General features: G+C 35.4%; 2 protein-coding genes across 3 annotated transcripts in view; one reads left to right on the plus strand and one right to left on the minus strand.

Annotated features, from left to right (window-relative positions):
* The window catches only part of LOC111719032 (ethanolaminephosphotransferase 1-like), a 160,898-nt gene extending 150,333 nt beyond the window's left edge, over positions 1 to 10,565 (plus strand). Inside the window, exons 8-10 of the mRNA XM_023496028.2 lie at positions 1,961 to 2,141; positions 8,364 to 8,546; positions 9,467 to 10,565. Coding sequence (XP_023351796.1) covers positions 1,961 to 2,141; positions 8,364 to 8,546; positions 9,467 to 9,532 — 430 coding nt within the window. The 3' untranslated portion in view covers positions 9,533 to 10,565. The remainder of the gene's footprint in view (positions 1 to 1,960; positions 2,142 to 8,363; positions 8,547 to 9,466) is intronic.
* Positions 10,566 to 12,418: 1,853 nt separating this feature from the next.
* The window catches only part of MAPRE2 (microtubule associated protein RP/EB family member 2), a 193,795-nt gene continuing 188,706 nt past the window's right edge, over positions 12,419 to 17,507 (minus strand). For both annotated transcript variants that reach the window (XM_012541338.3, XM_003759796.4), the window contains one exon: positions 12,419 to 17,358. In XM_012541338.3, the coding sequence (XP_012396792.1) occupies positions 17,287 to 17,358 (72 nt within the window). In that variant the 3' untranslated portion in view covers positions 12,419 to 17,286. The remainder of the gene's footprint in view (positions 17,359 to 17,507) is intronic.

Below are 17,507 nucleotides of genomic sequence, written 5' to 3' on the forward strand. Positions count from 1 at the left end.
AATCTTTCCTTAAGATGATTATGTAAATCTATCCAAAACCAAGACCAGGTATTAAATCTGTAACAACGGGGGTAAATGAGAGACTTTTCCAGTAGAATCAGGAATAAAATAAGGATGCTCGTTATTACCATTATTATTCAAAATAGTGCTAAAAAATGCTAACTGCAGCATTAAGAAAGACAAATTAAAGGAATAAATATATTCAAATAGACAAAATTACCACTTTTTTCTTGTACATGATATAATGGTTTAGAGAACTCAAGAGAATCAATTAAAAAACCAATTGAAACAGTTAATTTCAGTAAACTTGCAGAATGTAAAAAAACCCAAACAAACCAAGAAATCACAACCATTTCTGTATGCTGCTGACAAAATCCAAGAGGAAATTCTATTATAATAACTACAGAAAGTATAAAATACTTGGGAATCTACTTGTCTAGATAAAAAAATATATGAATACTAATATGAATATTACTAACATTACTAAATACTAATATAAATACTAAGTATTAACACACTTTGCACAAATATAGGTTGCAAATACATGGGTAGACTGAGCAAAGATAACACAAATTATAATACTACTTAAAATTTATTTCTCAGTGCTAACACAGTCAAACTACTAAAGAATTATTATGCATAATAAAAAATGATGACGTAATTCATCTGGAGTAACAAAAGATCAAGAACCTCAAAAGATCAATGAAAAAAAGTGAGAAGGGGGACTAGCACTTACCAGATCTCAGTCCCTGCAACAAAGCAATACACAGTAAAATAAATTTGAAACAAATTGAACAAATTGTGTTATATGATTATGATGGACTACTATGTGCTATAAAAAAATGATGAGCTCAATGATTTAAGAAAATATGAATTTGTACCAAATAATGAAGAATGAAATAAGCAGAATCAAGAGAACATTGTACACAGTGATAACAATACTGTTTTAAGAATGACTTTGAGTAAATAAATTATTCTATTATAAATTCCCAAATTACTACAAAGGACATAGAAAGAAAGACACTATTTGCATTCAGAGAAAGAACTGATAAATAGAAGTATGTATAGAATAATTTAACATATATATGTGTGTATATGTGTATATATGCATGTATATATGTGTATATCTTTATATATATATCCACACCCACCCACACATCCATATACCCACATAGATATTTGTGTATAATTGTAGCTATCCCTACAGAAAGAAATTTATTTTCTCTATCTCTATATAAATGGAATTGTACATAACAGATTTTCAGTTTCATGTAATAATCATTTTTAAAAATACTACGTTTGGAAATGCTTTTTTAATCTCATAAATTAAAAACAAAATAAATAGTACTGATTAAAAAATAAAAAGGTTGATCAGTGAAGCAGATTAGATATACAATATAGAGAAGCAAGGAAATACAATTTGATAACTTCAAAGATCCCAGTTATTGGTATAAGAATCACTATTTGACCAAAACTGGAAAGCATTCTAGCACAATCAGACATAGAACACTTTCTTACCTTGTATACCAAGATAAGTTCAAAATGGGTCTGTGATTTAGACATAAAGCTAGTTAGTTAGTAACACTTTGGGCAAGTCTCTTTGATCCTCAGTTTCCTTATTTTTACAAATAATATGTTTTACAACAGGGTATTAAACTAAATATTCTTTAGGGTCTCTTTTAACTCAACATTCTATGATTATGTTGTTGCTATGTCCTAATTACTTACATTTGGCAATCCATATGAGACATACATAATACTTCCCTATTAAAGCAGAATATTAGATTAACCCTTGTTTTTCAGATGAGGTTCAAAGAGTTTAAATGACTTATTAAAAGTCACAAACTCATTAGTAACAGAGCCCAGAATTCAGGTCTCCTCACATTAAGTCTAATTTTCTAATTCTGGGCCCATTCTTTAATGTTAAAATGTTAAAATTTTTCATTTTTCTGTGTTCTAGGGCATACCAGAAGAAAACACTGAAGAAGGATTCTTTGTATGAAGCTTTGCTCCCTTTGGTGTCTCCTACCCTCCTGTTTTTCCTCCTGACTGTTTGGGTGGCTTTATCTCCATGTGATATATTAATCAAGCAGCCCAGATTATTTTTATTTATGGTTGGTGTTGCCTTCTCCAGTGTTGCTGTAAGTACCCAAAAGATTCTAACTTGTATTATAAGTGGGTAGAGAACTATTATTATCACCATTTAATAGATGAGGAAACTGAGGCAAACAGATTAAATGATTTGCTTAAGATTATAAAAATTATAAACATGTGATGGACTGAAATTGGGGCTTCCTGAGCATACTAGCTGTGTGACTGGATAAGTGACTTAATCCTGTTTGCTTCAGTTTTCCCATTTGTAATATTATCGGGAAAAGGAAAATGGCAAACTAGTTTCTTGGGCAAGAAAGCCCAAAATAGGGTCATGACGACTTGGATATTATTGAAAAATAACCACAAATTCCTGGCTCCAGGTCTGGTGCTCTATCCATTGCATCACTTTGCTGCCCCAAAAGTGGACCCGTGTGTCTTGAGATGGTTCTTAGATTTAAATGCTCAGACACTAAGACTAAATCAAATGGCTCCTTTTGGGGCATGTTGACTTGAAGAGCATTTAGTGGATCAGACTCTGAATTTGGTGATAGACACATATTGCCTTATTACTTTAAAATATTTGTCAGCCAACAAATATTTATTAAGTGTTTACTATTACCAAGTATTGTGAATAAAAAGAAAAGCAAGAAACGTGGTCCCTGCTTTCAAGAAGCTCACATTATAACTGGAAGAGTCTGTCTATCTGTCTGTCTATCTATAAAAATTATGAATACAAGAGATATTTAGTGTAATGGAAGGTAATGCAGGTGAAGGCATTAGCGGCAAGGGAAAAAAATGCCTCTTGTAGAAGGTAGGATTTCAGCTGTCTTGAGGAAGGGCAGGAAAGATGGAGGTGGAAATGAGAAGGGAGAGCAGCATTCTAGGCTAGTTCATAATGCAAAGACATGGAGTTGGTAGATGGAGTCGGGTGTGTGAGGAATAGAAAGTTGGCCAGGATAGCTGTATCAAAAAGTATATGGAGAGGAGTGTAGTGTTAGCAAAAATGGCAATGAATTTTCTTTTCCCTGCCTTATTACAAGGGGCAAGGGCATCCTCATTGGGAAAAGTAATCTAGACGTTTTCATTTAATATAGGACTTTTTTTTTTTGGATTTTGATTTCATCAATATAAGAAGCTATTGGTGAGGAAATCCTTTTGTCAATATAGATTGGCTCTGCAGTTTATCATCACAAAAAAAAGAAAGGAATTGTGAAACTATTTGGGGGGAAACATGTTGAATTAGAATTTCCTGATGTAGAATGATCTGGATCTCAAAATGGGACAAAGGATGAAATCCTTGGTTCCCTAATGCCCTATCCCACAGATTCTTTGGAATTAATAAATACTCAGTGTTTGGGCTGTAGCTTAACAAATCCAGGGTATATGTAGAGAAATGGGTATATCTGTTGTTTTACTACTTCTGCCTTCTACAATGAAAACTATTGTTGAATGATATTGTAAATCTTTTAGAAGGAACAAGGAATTTTAATGAGAAAAGTTGAAAACAAGTTAGGGAACTTTGGTCTCTGAAAGCTAGAGATCTATTAATACCTCACTATTTAATATGATTTTAATATATAGTAATCCTCAACTTTTACAGAGGTAATGTTCCTAGAAAATGTGTATGGAAGTAAAAATATAAATGTTGAACATTAAACTTATGGGAAATAGGGGTTTAGGTTCCCACAACCACCCAAAACTGTAATTTTCCCCTAGATAGCTGAAAACACTTTTCTTCATATACTTCTTTATAACAAAACATTAATTCTCATAACACGCATCATACAAAATATTTTTTCTTGTTTTTAATCTCCTAGAATTCTGTGATCTTTTGTACTAAGATCTCAACTTAAAAAAATGAAACTATTGATTTTAGACAACATTCATTTTCATAACACATGAAATCTACAGTATCATAAGTACTATGTAGTAAATAAAACTCTTAAAAAACTAAAACATTTTAAACCTGAATCTTCTTCCACCATGTCAGATGACATTGTAAGGCTGAGTACTATATGCTATACTGCTGTAAACCAAAGGGAGAGGTTGTGGGACTTTAGTTCCAGCTGCTCTGAGACACCAAGACTAGTGAGATCTGAACATCACCTTTGACTCAATCTTTCACAGCTGGTGGTTGGTGATGGTGAAGGATGCGCCAGTTTGAAATAATCCATCAATGCTCTTTGCTTTGTGGCCTGTCTGAGATCCTTAAGGGCAGTGGTTCTCAAACTTTTGTTCTCAGTATCTTCATGTTGTTAAAAAAACTATGGAGGATCTGTTCAAAGAGTTTTTATTCACATGGGTTATATTTATAGCTATTTACTATATTAGAAATAAAAAATAATTTTGAATTTGTAGACCCCCCCAACAATTCTTTGGACTACACTTTGAGGACCACTGCTTAAGGGTCTTGGGGTATGAAAGCAGAGTGGAAATGACTTGATATTTAACCTTGAGCTGAGCTGGTTAATTGACAGCCTCGAGGTCTCTAGCCAGCTGGTCAAGAGCATGAAATTTATCTAACACTTTCATTTTCTCTCTAAGCTGCGTCACTGATTTTGCACGCTCAGGCTTACATCCCAAAAGACTTGCACTAAATTCTAGGGGCATAATTGCAACACAAAACTTGAATTTTGAAGGCAAACAATGAAAATATGCAACTAATGCATGGGGAGCTCTCTACTGGCAGGGTGAACAAGACCATTGAAGCTCCCAGTAAGATGCCATCCACTCCACAAACCTGTCCATCACCATTTTTTTCTGTTGTGGATGTATATGGTTGTCAATGTGAAAGTGAAAATAAGGTTAGTAGTAAAATAAGGCAAATGCTTGAAGTTGCAAGAGTAAAAGCTGAATATTGACTATGCTATTTTGTTTGCCGTAATGCATGAACACCATAAGAACTGAAAATCATTTAAGGATCATCTAGTCTAATTAGATTCCTTTGCAAATAAAGGTCTAAAGAGGCTAAAAACTTGCCCCAAACTACATAAATTTTTAAGTAGGAGAGTCAGGATTCAAGCCCTGGTTGATTTAATTCCAAATCCTGTAACTCTAGGCAGCTGGGTTACACAATGTATGGAACATCAGGCCTGGAGTCAGGAAGATTTGAGTTCCAGTAAAGCTTCAGACACTTATAAGCTGTGTGACTCCAAGCGAGTCTTTCTGCCTCAGTTTCCTCATTTGAAATGTGGGGATATGGCGCAACTAGGTGGTAGAGTGGATAGAACACTAGTCCTGAAGTCAGGAGGACCCGAGTTCAAATTTGACTTCCTAGCTGTGTGTCCCTGGGCAAGTCACTTGACCCCAATTGCCTCAGGGGAAAAAAAAGAAAAAGAAATGTAGGGATAATAATACCTACTTCCAAGGGTTGCTGAGAGAATAAAATGAAATAATATTTGTAAAGTGCTATGTAAATGCTAGTTCTAGTTGTTTCCATTTCATTATGTTTTATGGTGTCAGAAAGAAAAGTTTCCATTTGTGAAAGTAGGCAGACATTTTGAAAATAAGTTGATAAGGGCCAGGGCATTTTTACTGAAGAAAGTAATCTAGAAGTTTTCATTTCACAAATTGCCATCTGTTTGTTTGCATTTCTTTTTTCAAATATGCTATGGAACCATCATTCCCAAATTGTGTATTTCCTAGCTGTTCGGTTTCTAACCAGGGTATCACCATTCTCCCTACCTCCTAAAACCAGGGGGTAAATAATATTTGCCTGCTTTTCTTTTTGAGTTAAATGACTTAAAATATGGTAGCTGAAATCATATTTCCAAATGAAAAAAAAGTCACATTTTCCTTTAATTTTCTGGTTCTGGCTGGTTGTTCCTATTTATATTTCCTATGGAGACACCAAGTGTATGTTGTCATGGCAATTTTTTTTTTCTCCTTGAAATTTTTATACTTGGAGTTTCATTATTTTTACCCAGTAGCAAATAATGACACATGTTACTTTAGCATGAATCTTTTCTTTTCATAGTTTGAGATTGATAAGTTAAAATTTATCTTAGTTTATCCATTTGTTTCTTGACATTTTTAAAGGAAAAAATACACAAGCTTTGAACCTCCTGTGATGGTCAAGCAGTAGTTGAGAGGGTGTAATTCCTTGTACCCAGAATCATCCTATGACCCCTTCACAAACTCCTTTTTTATATTATTAAATATGCTCAGATATCCCTCCAAACTAGGGTGATTTGCCTTTTGTTAGACAGCCTGGTGGATCCTAGATTCACCATATTGGTACTAGATTCAGTGCAAAAAGCCAGCAATCAACTGTAAAATCAACTCAATTGATCCACCAGCTTCAAGCTCCCCTGTAGCAGGGTTTAGAAGCATGGACCATTATACCCAGATCTTTTAAGAAATATTAATGCAAGGTTGTTCATGAGGAAAGAGCTTTGCTTTAGAAGGAAGCAGTGCAATAATGGAGTGAGCACTGAATCTAGAATCAAAAAACTACCTTTGAGTACCCACTCTTGTTTCTTATCACCTATCTGATCCTAGGATCCTAGATTTAGAGTGGAATTAAAACCTACAATCCATCCAGTCCAGCTCTTTCCTTTTTAGAGAGGAGGGAAGACTGAAAAAGACAAAGATGACCAAAGTCATTCCCCAGGGTTATTATTTGAACTCAGATAATTTTATTCTATTGTACCTACCATTGTACCATTTTGCTACCATTTGTCAGAATGGGTGGAGAAGGGGTAGCAGTCCTATGCTGCATGTTATGTGGGGAATGGGATTCCAGATTGGAGAAAAGGCATTCTTCATGGCTTGAGAGATAGAGGTAGATTTTTGGAATGAAGGTGAAGGTTAGGTCTTTTACATCTACCTGATTTCTAGTTTGGCTTTCCAGAGACTAGAGTTTCCCCTTGGGTGAGATTGGAACTTTTCTCACCAATATAAAGAATTTATTCATTCATTTTTTGTGTATTTCTAGTATATTCTAATCTATATAACTTCTCAATTTCTGTTCACTTTTTGCTTGAATAAATGGGTTTACTCACTATTCACCATTTGTGATGGTGTTTCATATAACTAGCATTTGGTGGGAAGACACCAAGTTAGTGAGAATATTTCAAAAGCTGCTGGCTTCCCTGCTTACTATCTCATTGGGGAGAGAGTACCCCAAGATAATCTTTGCCCAAACATAGTCCCCCCCCTCCCCTAGCTGAGTAGAGGGAGAAGACACAAGTAATTTAATCTCCTGGTGACTCAGTTTCCACATCTGTAAAATGAGGGGATTAGACTATTAGACTTTCTACTCTAAATTGAGAAAATTTTATTTGATATTTCAAGTTAAATGTTAAAATTTTTATTATAGAGTCAAAAAATGGAGTCATTTGGCCCTGTTCTTGTTTCCTACAAGTTCAAAAGCTTACAATTATTAATGGCTTACATCTTTTTAGATCTACAGTTAGGCTTAATATTGATCTATTTTGTGGTCTGGGAACTCCTTTTAGAAAATTACCTGCATTTGATCACCCCAGGCACTACGCTTCAGCTACATAGCTGCCTTACCCTTGAGTATATAGGGTTAGGGTTAGTAGTACTAGTAGATGGAACAGTGAATAGATAAGAGTGATGGGTCAGAAGTCAGGAAATCTCATATTTCTGGATTTAAATCTGGCCTTAGAGACCTAAAAGCTGTGTAATCCTGGGCAAGTCACTTAACCTTGTTTGCCTCAGTTTCCTCATCTGTAAAATGAGCTGGAGAAGAAAATGGCAAACCACCATGGTAGCTTTGCCAAGAAAATCCCAAATAGTGTCACAAAAAATCAGACAGAATTGAAATGACTGAACAATGAGAACAATAGATTGAATCGGATTTGAAATATTATCTTGACAGAGCTTTTCTGGATTAGCACTAAACCAAAAGCTTATTACTGTGCTTTTGAGAAGTCTGAATAAACAGGAATAGGAGCAAAATTTCAAAAATAAATCTAAAAGGGATAGAGAAGACTGTTTAGAAAGAGAAAAGGGGAAACAAAAAAAATCCATTCATTCCACTAAAGCACCTTAATGTGTGCTTTATGTGTGTATATTTGTATTCTTTCATTTCTACACATATGAAAGGAAAAAGGACATTTCCCATTATACTAGTGGAACTAATTCAGATTTTCTAATCCTCACAATTAGGAAGCCTAGGAGAGAATTGGGTAAGAAAAGTAGAAAACCTAATACATAACGTTAACTTTTAACATGCTTCCTTTAGACAACTTTGGGTCCCCCATTTAACTTTAAAATGGGATTGTTTTCTCTTATTTCAACAGTGTAGAGTGATCGTCTGTCAAATGAGCAACACCAGATCTGAATCATTCCACTACCTCTTGTTTCCATTGGCCCTGGTGGTCTTTGCGGCAGTAACAGGACTTCTTGGGAGATTGGAGGAATCTGTGTTCAAGGCTTTCACTGCATTAGCCACAGTGGCTCATGTACACTATGGAGTGTGTGTGGTAAATATCTTTTTTTTGTTTGTTTTCTTTCCTTGGAATAATAAATTAAAAGTGATAAAGGAGGCAGCTAGATAGTAGTAGAATGCTGAACCTTGCATCTAGCTCCTTCCCCCTTTTTTAAACTGCTGACATTTGCCCTCCACTATCTCCATCTTGCAATCTGCAGAAGAAGGGGAAGGGAAGAGAGAAAGAGAAAGAAGAGACTGTGTTTTATTCTGCCTTTCTTCCCCTCTCCCATTGCTAGATAGTTTCCAGACTTCATCTCAATACCCTAAACTCTCTCTGTCTCTTATGAAGCAGTTAGGTGGTAATCAGACAGTAGTTAGGATAAGTTAAAATATTGCTAAACATACTAAATAAGTGTACTGGCCGTCATTGGTTCAGTTTTAAAATTTGGATCATCCTAGGTTCTACTTATCAGGGCAATTATGCCCATCTCAAAAGAGAAGGTTTATGTAAAGTGCTTTGCAAACCTTGAAATGCTACCATAAATGTTAAGTATATTTGTGGGCACACACATGTGCCATTGTGTGAGATATTATTAACTGATTAATAGATTTGAAAAGACTTCTTGAATTAACTCCTTTTAACATGTGAATTATTTAGGACATAAATCTCATTCATCCTAGGGAGAGCTCATTTATACATAATAAAGGTAGTTATTTATAAGTCTGATTAAGATCTTCAAAGATAAAAATGAAGATAAAATATCAATAGTCAAAAAAATTTAAAGTTAAAATTTTAAAAATAAAAGAAAAATCAAGTTTCCCAATTAATCAGTCAAAAATATTAAGTACCTATTGTGTTCTATGTATTGTGTGAAGTATAAAAAGAGGCAAAAGATGGTCACTGCCTTTTAAGAATTTCAAATGATATTTTCTTTATCTCTTTTTTACCCCATTTCTTTTTATATCTTCTAGGGGAGACAATTAAGTCAACACTTGAACATTCACATCTTTTCCATGAAGAAACGTGCCCAGGAATAAATATTTGCTGTCAAAGAACAGTCAAGATTTGTCCTAATGTTCCCGGATCACATTCTTTCTAGGAACATTGATACTCAGTGTACCTGAATGACCAAAGCATCTTCATACACCTTAATGAATATAATGGAATCCGTATTTAAAGTGGTGTGCTTCTCTTGTGTCTCAAATATAGCTATTCACAGAAAGAGTCTTCTTAGCCCATTGCCATCATAGTCCCACGTCTACATCTCTCCAAGCCCTGACTCACATTCAGAAGGGCAGAGTATTCTAACCAGCATGGAGGGTATGGTTCTGTGCTAAAACTCAGAGGAAACTGGCAATGAGCATATGGTTCCTTTGTCAAAGAACCCTCTTAGACAACAAGGCTGTGTGCATGATTCTGTTAGCTCCCTCACTGGACTGCTGTGAAAACAGAATAAATGTCCCGGATGTTGCAGGATACCTGGAATACCTTAAAAGGCAGGGGACATCCCCTTCTGTACCTCCTCCTCCCACCTGCAAGTTGGGCAAAAGCTACAGTAAAGAATCATGGAACTGATGATCATAGTGGACTTCAGGAAGTAACTTTTGTCAATTAAGTTCTCAGGAACTCCAATTTGGTATTTTTAGTACCCCTTGATAAGCTTAATCCTAAAAGCAAAACCACATGCTTTGTTTGGCAGGTACTTAATGGAGAACTGCAGATAAAGTCCCAAAATTTATTGTTTTGTCATAGAATAAAGACAGAATAGCAGCTGACATTGTAAGAGCCCTTTAAAGTTAGCCAAGTATTTTCCATACATGTTATCATTTTTAGGCATAGCTACATGGAAATAGGGAGAGTCATTACACTGTAGCAAGGAACCCCTTGGGGAATTAAAACCAATAAAACTAACTGGAACAGATTCACAATGAAGCATATTAGATTAGGACAATCATTATATTCCTTAGGAGCAAAGTGAAATTATCTCCAAGTATCATGCTTTGATGCAGAGCTGTGTGGTCCTAAGTACTATTTTTAAGTTCTACATAAACTGGGTTAGTATAAATTTTATCCACAAAAACCATGCTTAGGGCTTCTCCCAAATAGTTGATGGTTTACATAATGAGAATTACACTTTATAAAAATGTTTCCATGGAGTAAACACAGTATATATATATATATATATATATATATATATATATATATATATATATATATATATATATATATATATAACCATTAGGAATTTATTCATGTACAAAAATAACTTCCACCCTTGTGAATAGAGAAGAGGTTATAACACAAATTCTCTGAATGAATGCTGCTATGGGTTGTTTTTTTTTGGTTTTTTGGAGCTATTGTTGACATGAGTTTATTCACCTTTGAGGCAAATATATTTATTCACTCTGTGCCTAGTAAACCTTTGGTCTTAAAGGGTAATTGTTTTCATCTCTAACAAAGATTCAACAATAAATGCACGCACTGAAGTGAAAATGTTTTTCGGTATCCTGTGAATGAATAGATTAATTTTTCTGTAATTTTCTAGTTTACATGTTATATTGTTTAGTGTTTACAGTGAGAATATTTTCAGTTAAGGATTTGGTATATGGAAAGAAAGCATCAGGGGAGTACAAAACAATAATTCCAAAGTCACTCTCACATTGAATGGAAAATGTGCTTTCTTCTGATGGCTTGAATATTGACCAGATATTGTAAAAATGGATGTCTATGTAGGCATGATTGATTAGGTTCTTTTCCTAAATGAATATTCAAGCTCAAATTTCCTATACTTCATTTCTGGGAAATGTATCAAGCCAGTGAAACAGTCCTATGAGATGCTAGAGAAATCATATTCTATTTGTATAACCAGGATATTGGAATAGAAGTGTTTTCAGCAAATAATTTTTGACTATATGATTGTATAAAATTAAAGTATAACACATTTATAGGAATTAAGTCTTACTCTAACATTTTATCACCTCTAAATATTAAATTGTCAGAATTTTGAACACATCCTAGAAAATGAGTCAAAGGAATCTTTGATAATTATTTTTTTAGTTTTATTGTATATTTTATAGTTTATATTATTAGTTATAGCTAATGAATTGGAGAAATTATGTTAACATCAAGAAAAAATGAATGGAATTTTACTACACAAAGCAATGCTTTTGTTGTACTGAAACAATGGAATCATAAATTTAAAGCTGAAGAAACTGACAGAATGATTGATGAACTCATCAATTCTCTCATTTTATAGAGGAAGCATCTGAGGGCCAGTGAAGTTAAATGAATTGCATGGGGTCACAGAGCTAGTAAATGTATAAGATAGAATTTGAATCCAACACTTCCTGACTCCAAATCTAAGAATGAATGAACATTACAAAGTGACCAATTTATATTAGTGGTACGGAAAAATTTTCTAACCATTAGGGATATCTGTAAGTGTAATGTTCTGTGCCTACTTGGAAATTTTTAATCTTATAAGTTGTGTTATAGATACTCTTGTTCAGGTGTGGGTTGTAATATAAGACAGATGAGCTCTCCCTTCAACTGAGAGATTCTGAGATTCTGTTTTCTTTTGGGGATAATAATATGGTTAAATTCAGAGGTACATTAACACATCATTGCACTTTCCTATGATACAAATTCAAACTACACATGCTCATTTACCCAATTGAGGTTTGTCTGACTGTGATGCAAGTCTGTGATCTAAAAGCTTCCTGTCATTCTTATGGTCCTCCAGAGTCCAATATATTTACCAGCTTTTTACTTTTTTCTTTTTTGAATACAAGAAGATCCATTTCTTTTAACCTCTCCCACTGAGAAGGGAATGTATTTTATAGTTCCCAGCTAGGTAAAATATTAAGTCTGGTGATAGAGGAGTTGAGTGGTTAAATGTCCATTAGGAAGTTTTGATTTCAGCACTTAGCACAGTAGGAACTCAAATATCTGCTGAGTGAATGAATGATTTGATATTCCTCTAGGAAGCAGACTATATTTAGTACTGTTCTGTTTGCACTGAGAAGGAAGGTTTGTAAGTCTATAATAATTCCATCAGTCTTAATAATCAAAAAAACCATATCTAATAATATTGGTTTTTAAGTAAGGGAACACTAATGTTCTATGATCTTGTGAGTTTTTAAACTATTAGACTAGGAATGTGACAGAATTCAGTAAGATTTATATGTCTGTGTGCTTCAGAGTCCTGTTCCTATACCGGCAAGGAGAGTAAATGATTTTGAGAGAATGACAAGTTCAATTTTATTCACAGTATATCTGAATGACAAGGGACTTTTGATCAATGTGTAATAAATTCCTTGTAAATAAACTATGGACACCCAGAATTTTAAAGATTTTTTTTTTCTTTTATAATACATTTAAGGTCAAAAGGAGTAAGCATTTACTTTTAGCAGGAGGATTTTGCCATATGGTTATTGGCTTATAGACCTCACTATGTCAGGAGTGTACCCAAGGGAAAGCTGAATTATGCAATAGGATTATGCCCATCTTTGCATTTCTGTCCTTCATTTTCCCTTCATCCTCCTCTTCTCTTTGATAAGTGAATAATAAGTTAAATAAATAAAAAAAAGTTTACAGTCAGCTTGGGTAACAGCCTAGTATGGAAACTAAATTGACCTCTAGGTGGTGCTTGAAAACAGTATGGAGATTATTTTTCCTTCTGGAAACAAAAGTGTCCATCCATTATACTTCCATTCTTTGCAGGCCACTGGGTGGAAAGTGATTTCCCTACAAATGAATACTGTACTTTTCTAGATGGCTTCTGTGGATTGAGTTTTAATGAACTTTCCTATTTACTTACTGTTTGTTTTAAATCTTACACATCTGTTTACAAATCGTCATACTTTTTGCCATGGACAGTAATAAGAAGGGCCGGTTTGGGAAGGGAAAAAATCCCTCTTCAAAAAGCTACTGAGATATTTTAAGTCTTTTGGCCAGAATCCTCCTCACCTTTTTGCCACAGAGCTCAACTTGGGACTATCCTGTGGTCTTTCCCTTGATCCCATCTTCCCCAGGATTGTCCAGTTTTTACCTCAGTGAATCACAATTGCTGCTGAAAATTCAGTTCTTTGCAAATGGAACTATTTCTCAAGAGAATTCTTTTTATATTTTCATTAAATTTTTTTCTAAGTAATACAGATGCCTAACAAGGCTGCTATATATGGTACTAAAATAGGGAGCCTACACCTCTTGCTAAAACATTTGGCACTTAAAAAACCCTCAAATAATGCATGTAAACCCATATGTGTACAACCTATACATATCCACATGCTCATTAAAAGCTAATGTTGACAGTAAAAATTTCAATAGTCTATAGATCTATGAAGATTTTAACATATATTTTTTTTATTAAATATGTAAAAAGATAAACGCAAGTCAAGTTATTCACATATTCAGAGACAAAAAAATCTACTCTATCATGCGACAGTTGGTGGGTAAAGTAAAATGAGTGTGATACATCTGAATAAGCCTTTTTCATCTATTATGCCATTACTTATCTATTTATAATTAACAATACATATGTTTACATTCCTTTCAGTTTACATTTAATCTATAACAAAAGCTTTATGGTATACTATTTATTAAAAGTAATTACGAATGCATATTAAACCATAACGGAATAACAGGAATACTCACCAGGGAGGGAAGAGGAGGCCTTGTTTCCCTTCTGGAGTTTACTTCTCTCGAGTCACCTGGGGTGTTTTTGTTTGTTTCTGCTTAGAAAAAGACTGGGTTTTCACCTTGCCCTCTACGTCAATCACTTCCTGCCTGACATATGCGGTGAAAGTGCTATAATCAGCCTGATAGGTGAATGAGAGGGGTGGACAGATTTATTGATATGGATTTATATGAATGAGAGAAGGAAAGACATTCATCAAGGGGGTGCTGCTCACTGCAGCAGTGTCAGTCATTGCCATCAGTGGTCTAAGGAGGAAGAAGTACTGTAGGATGCTTGAGGTGAGAAACACAGCTTTCACTATTCAGTGAGAAAGATCTGGAAAGGGACCCAACTCTGTTTCCTCCATAGATAGTTCAGATAGCTCCTGCAGAAAGTGATTAACTGAGAAATAATGTGAGAATATCAACAATTTACAAAGGGGCTGCTTCATCTAAGGTACAGCTCAATTTAATGGTGTCAAACTTGAAAGAGGAAGATTTTGTTCTGTAAATGAATGAAAAACAATTTGATCGAATAACCAAAGTTGTGGGAATTTTGGAAAGTTGTATCAATGTGGATGGAGCAACAAAGTCTACAGGACAGGAAAGTGTGTCTGACCCATATTTTTCAGCTGTGAAGATGGTGGGAATGGGGTGGTCTCAGGGATTGCCATCAATGGAACGTATGGAAATTATTCAGTAAATCACATAATGGGTCGTGGAAGAGAGACTTCTGAACCTAGTTGTTGCCTAGAAAAGGGATGGAAATTTGGGGAATGAATGCCCTGGCATTGGGATTGCGGCTGATGTCAGGAACTCATGCTCATACTTCCATTAAGAGTTGTTGTGGTCTATGATGACAAAAAAAAGGAGAGTCTGCCCATTTGCCTGTCTATCCTGGACCATAAGACTGTTTATTGTGTTTCTTTGAAGAAAATTTCCTTGTGCACATACATAGCTGTTTTTTAGGTTGAGGAAATTCAGTGACTAAATAAAGCTTTAGAAATGCAGCTAACAAAGTTAGGTGGGAGACTTATAGCACTACCACTACTTGTTACAGGTGGGAGAGGATGTCAATGCTGAGAGGCAGGCTAGAAAACCCATCTAGCCTTAGAGGGGTGAGCTACTATGCTGTGTGCTGTAAAGAGAAAGCAATGGAGAGAAGAAAGGGAAACATCCCATAAAACTTATGTCTATTTTTCCCCCACAGTGAATTGTATATACTGGATATAGAGCAAAACTTCAAAGTACAAGCATCCTTTTGGACATTTAACTCAATAAACACCACTTTGCTGCAAAAGATTTATATGGAGCAGAAGATTTTTATTGGTAAAAACCTTCAGCTCTTGTGTGAATTTAGAACTGGAATTTAATCAATTAGTAAATAAATTCAAAACTTTAAAATAGATCATTCAGAAGTTTATTTTAGCTGTTTAGTTAAGTGGGGATTATGGGGTTGGATGGAAGGGGAACTTGTTTCTTGCTTTTGTTGCACCTGCTAAATCAAATAACCAGTGAAAATAAATCAAAAATTGGAAACCAAGCAAAATGAACCAAGAAGGAACACCAACTGCAAATGAGAAAAGAAAAAAAAAAAAAAAAGACGATGAAGGTTCAGAAAGAGACTAATAGAATGTGCAAATTTTAGTTAAAAATAAGGAATGCTTTTAATACATTAATATCTGCTATATTTGTTTAAATTGTCACTGTTTAGCAAAGGTCAACAATAAGAAGGGCCCTATTAAGCGGAAAAATTCCATATTCCAAATGCTATTGGGAGTCATGGATCTTTCTGCCATATGACTTGGCAATGGATCCTACAGCGGACTGCAGAAATGTCTCTCTCGGAGGTCAGAGGATCATAGATTTAGAGCTGGAAGGGGCTTTAGAGGTTGTGCTTCCACTAATCAGAGCATCACTTCAATTTCAGATAAAATTTCCTGTCATGGGGTGCACAGCACTTGTAAAACACAGCTAGCTGCAACCCCTTCCTTATTGGAATTCCTTTAGAAGAACTTACTCTTCGTTAAGAATTGCCATTAGTTCTGGAGCCAGCTGGCAGCCAATCAACCTTAGGCAGGCTTCTCTCTTCCTCTAGGTTGAATGATGGAAGAGAGGCACACTGAAATCCACACTAACTACCTTAAGGACAGGGATGGAGGGGACAGAAGGCAGTAGGGTCACTCTGACTAACCTACATACCCAAAACCCTTTTGGTCTGAAGATACTGAGCAGCAGCATCTTGGGGAATATGCATGTATGTAACTATCTATCTACCTACCTATCTATTTATCCACCAAATAGGACCCTGAGAAAGAAAAGACCATGAAAACCTCTGGTGGCAGGGTAAGGAGGAAGGGAGGGGCAGAAGGGAGCAAAATAAGGAAAACTGAGATGTTTCTTTCTTTTCCCCACTTAAGTGGATTCAGATCTTCCAAAAATAATAACATACTGTGTGGTTGTCTAACATGCTGATGTGTAAAAACACTGAAGCGACTTTCAGTCCTTTGAAACCATTGTTTTGTTTTTAGTTTTGTGAAGAGAGATAATGTAATTTGTAGTGGCACGAGCCTTCCCATCCCTCACCCAGGAAAATATGCCGTTATCATTATGGCTTCGCTCTCAATGATTTTTTTTCCCTTAGTTCCAATTCATCATTTGATCAAATTTATGCTCAAAAGCAGACAGACTTGCAAACATCAAAGCACCACAAACGTGTGTGACATCTAGTAACATTTTGCCATAAGATGCCAATATAAATACCATATATCAAATTACAACGGTATCATACTAAGACAAAAGTTGGGAGAAGGGGAGATTCTTTTTGAAAGAAAAGGACAGAACCCATCTCAAGCAGCCAAGTGGTGAAGTTGAAAGAATGTGACCCTACAATCTCTCAGGTGGACGGCCAGAGAGAAGACTTTTGCTAATGCAACTTGGCAAAGTAACGAGCAGAGATCGCAGTGGTTTGGCTGGCACTCACTGCAGTATGTCCGTGGTAATGGCAGATGGAGAGCAATGGGTTTCTTTCGTGTTGGAGGCCACACATGTTCCAATTCTCCAGAAGAAAAGTTCCCACAACAAAATGAAAAGTGTCAAGAGATGTGAAGACGGGTCAGTATTCTTCCTGCTGCTGAGGCTGCTCGTGAACTTGCTCTTCTGCTTCCTGCTCCTCCGTGTGGCTTTCCTGCAAATAAGGCAGAAAATCTTTATCAGAAAAGCCTTTGCTCTTAATTAAGTCCCCATACTTCCCTACATGGAGATGGGCAACCTGACTCTGCTCTGAAGATGGACTGGGTTCAGGCAATTCTGTACTTCCTTGACTCCCTCCAATTC

The sequence above is a fragment of the Sarcophilus harrisii genome, chromosome 1 (genome assembly GCF_902635505.1).
Source record: "Sarcophilus harrisii chromosome 1, mSarHar1.11, whole genome shotgun sequence".
Taxonomy (NCBI): Eukaryota; Metazoa; Chordata; class Mammalia; order Dasyuromorphia; family Dasyuridae; genus Sarcophilus; species Sarcophilus harrisii.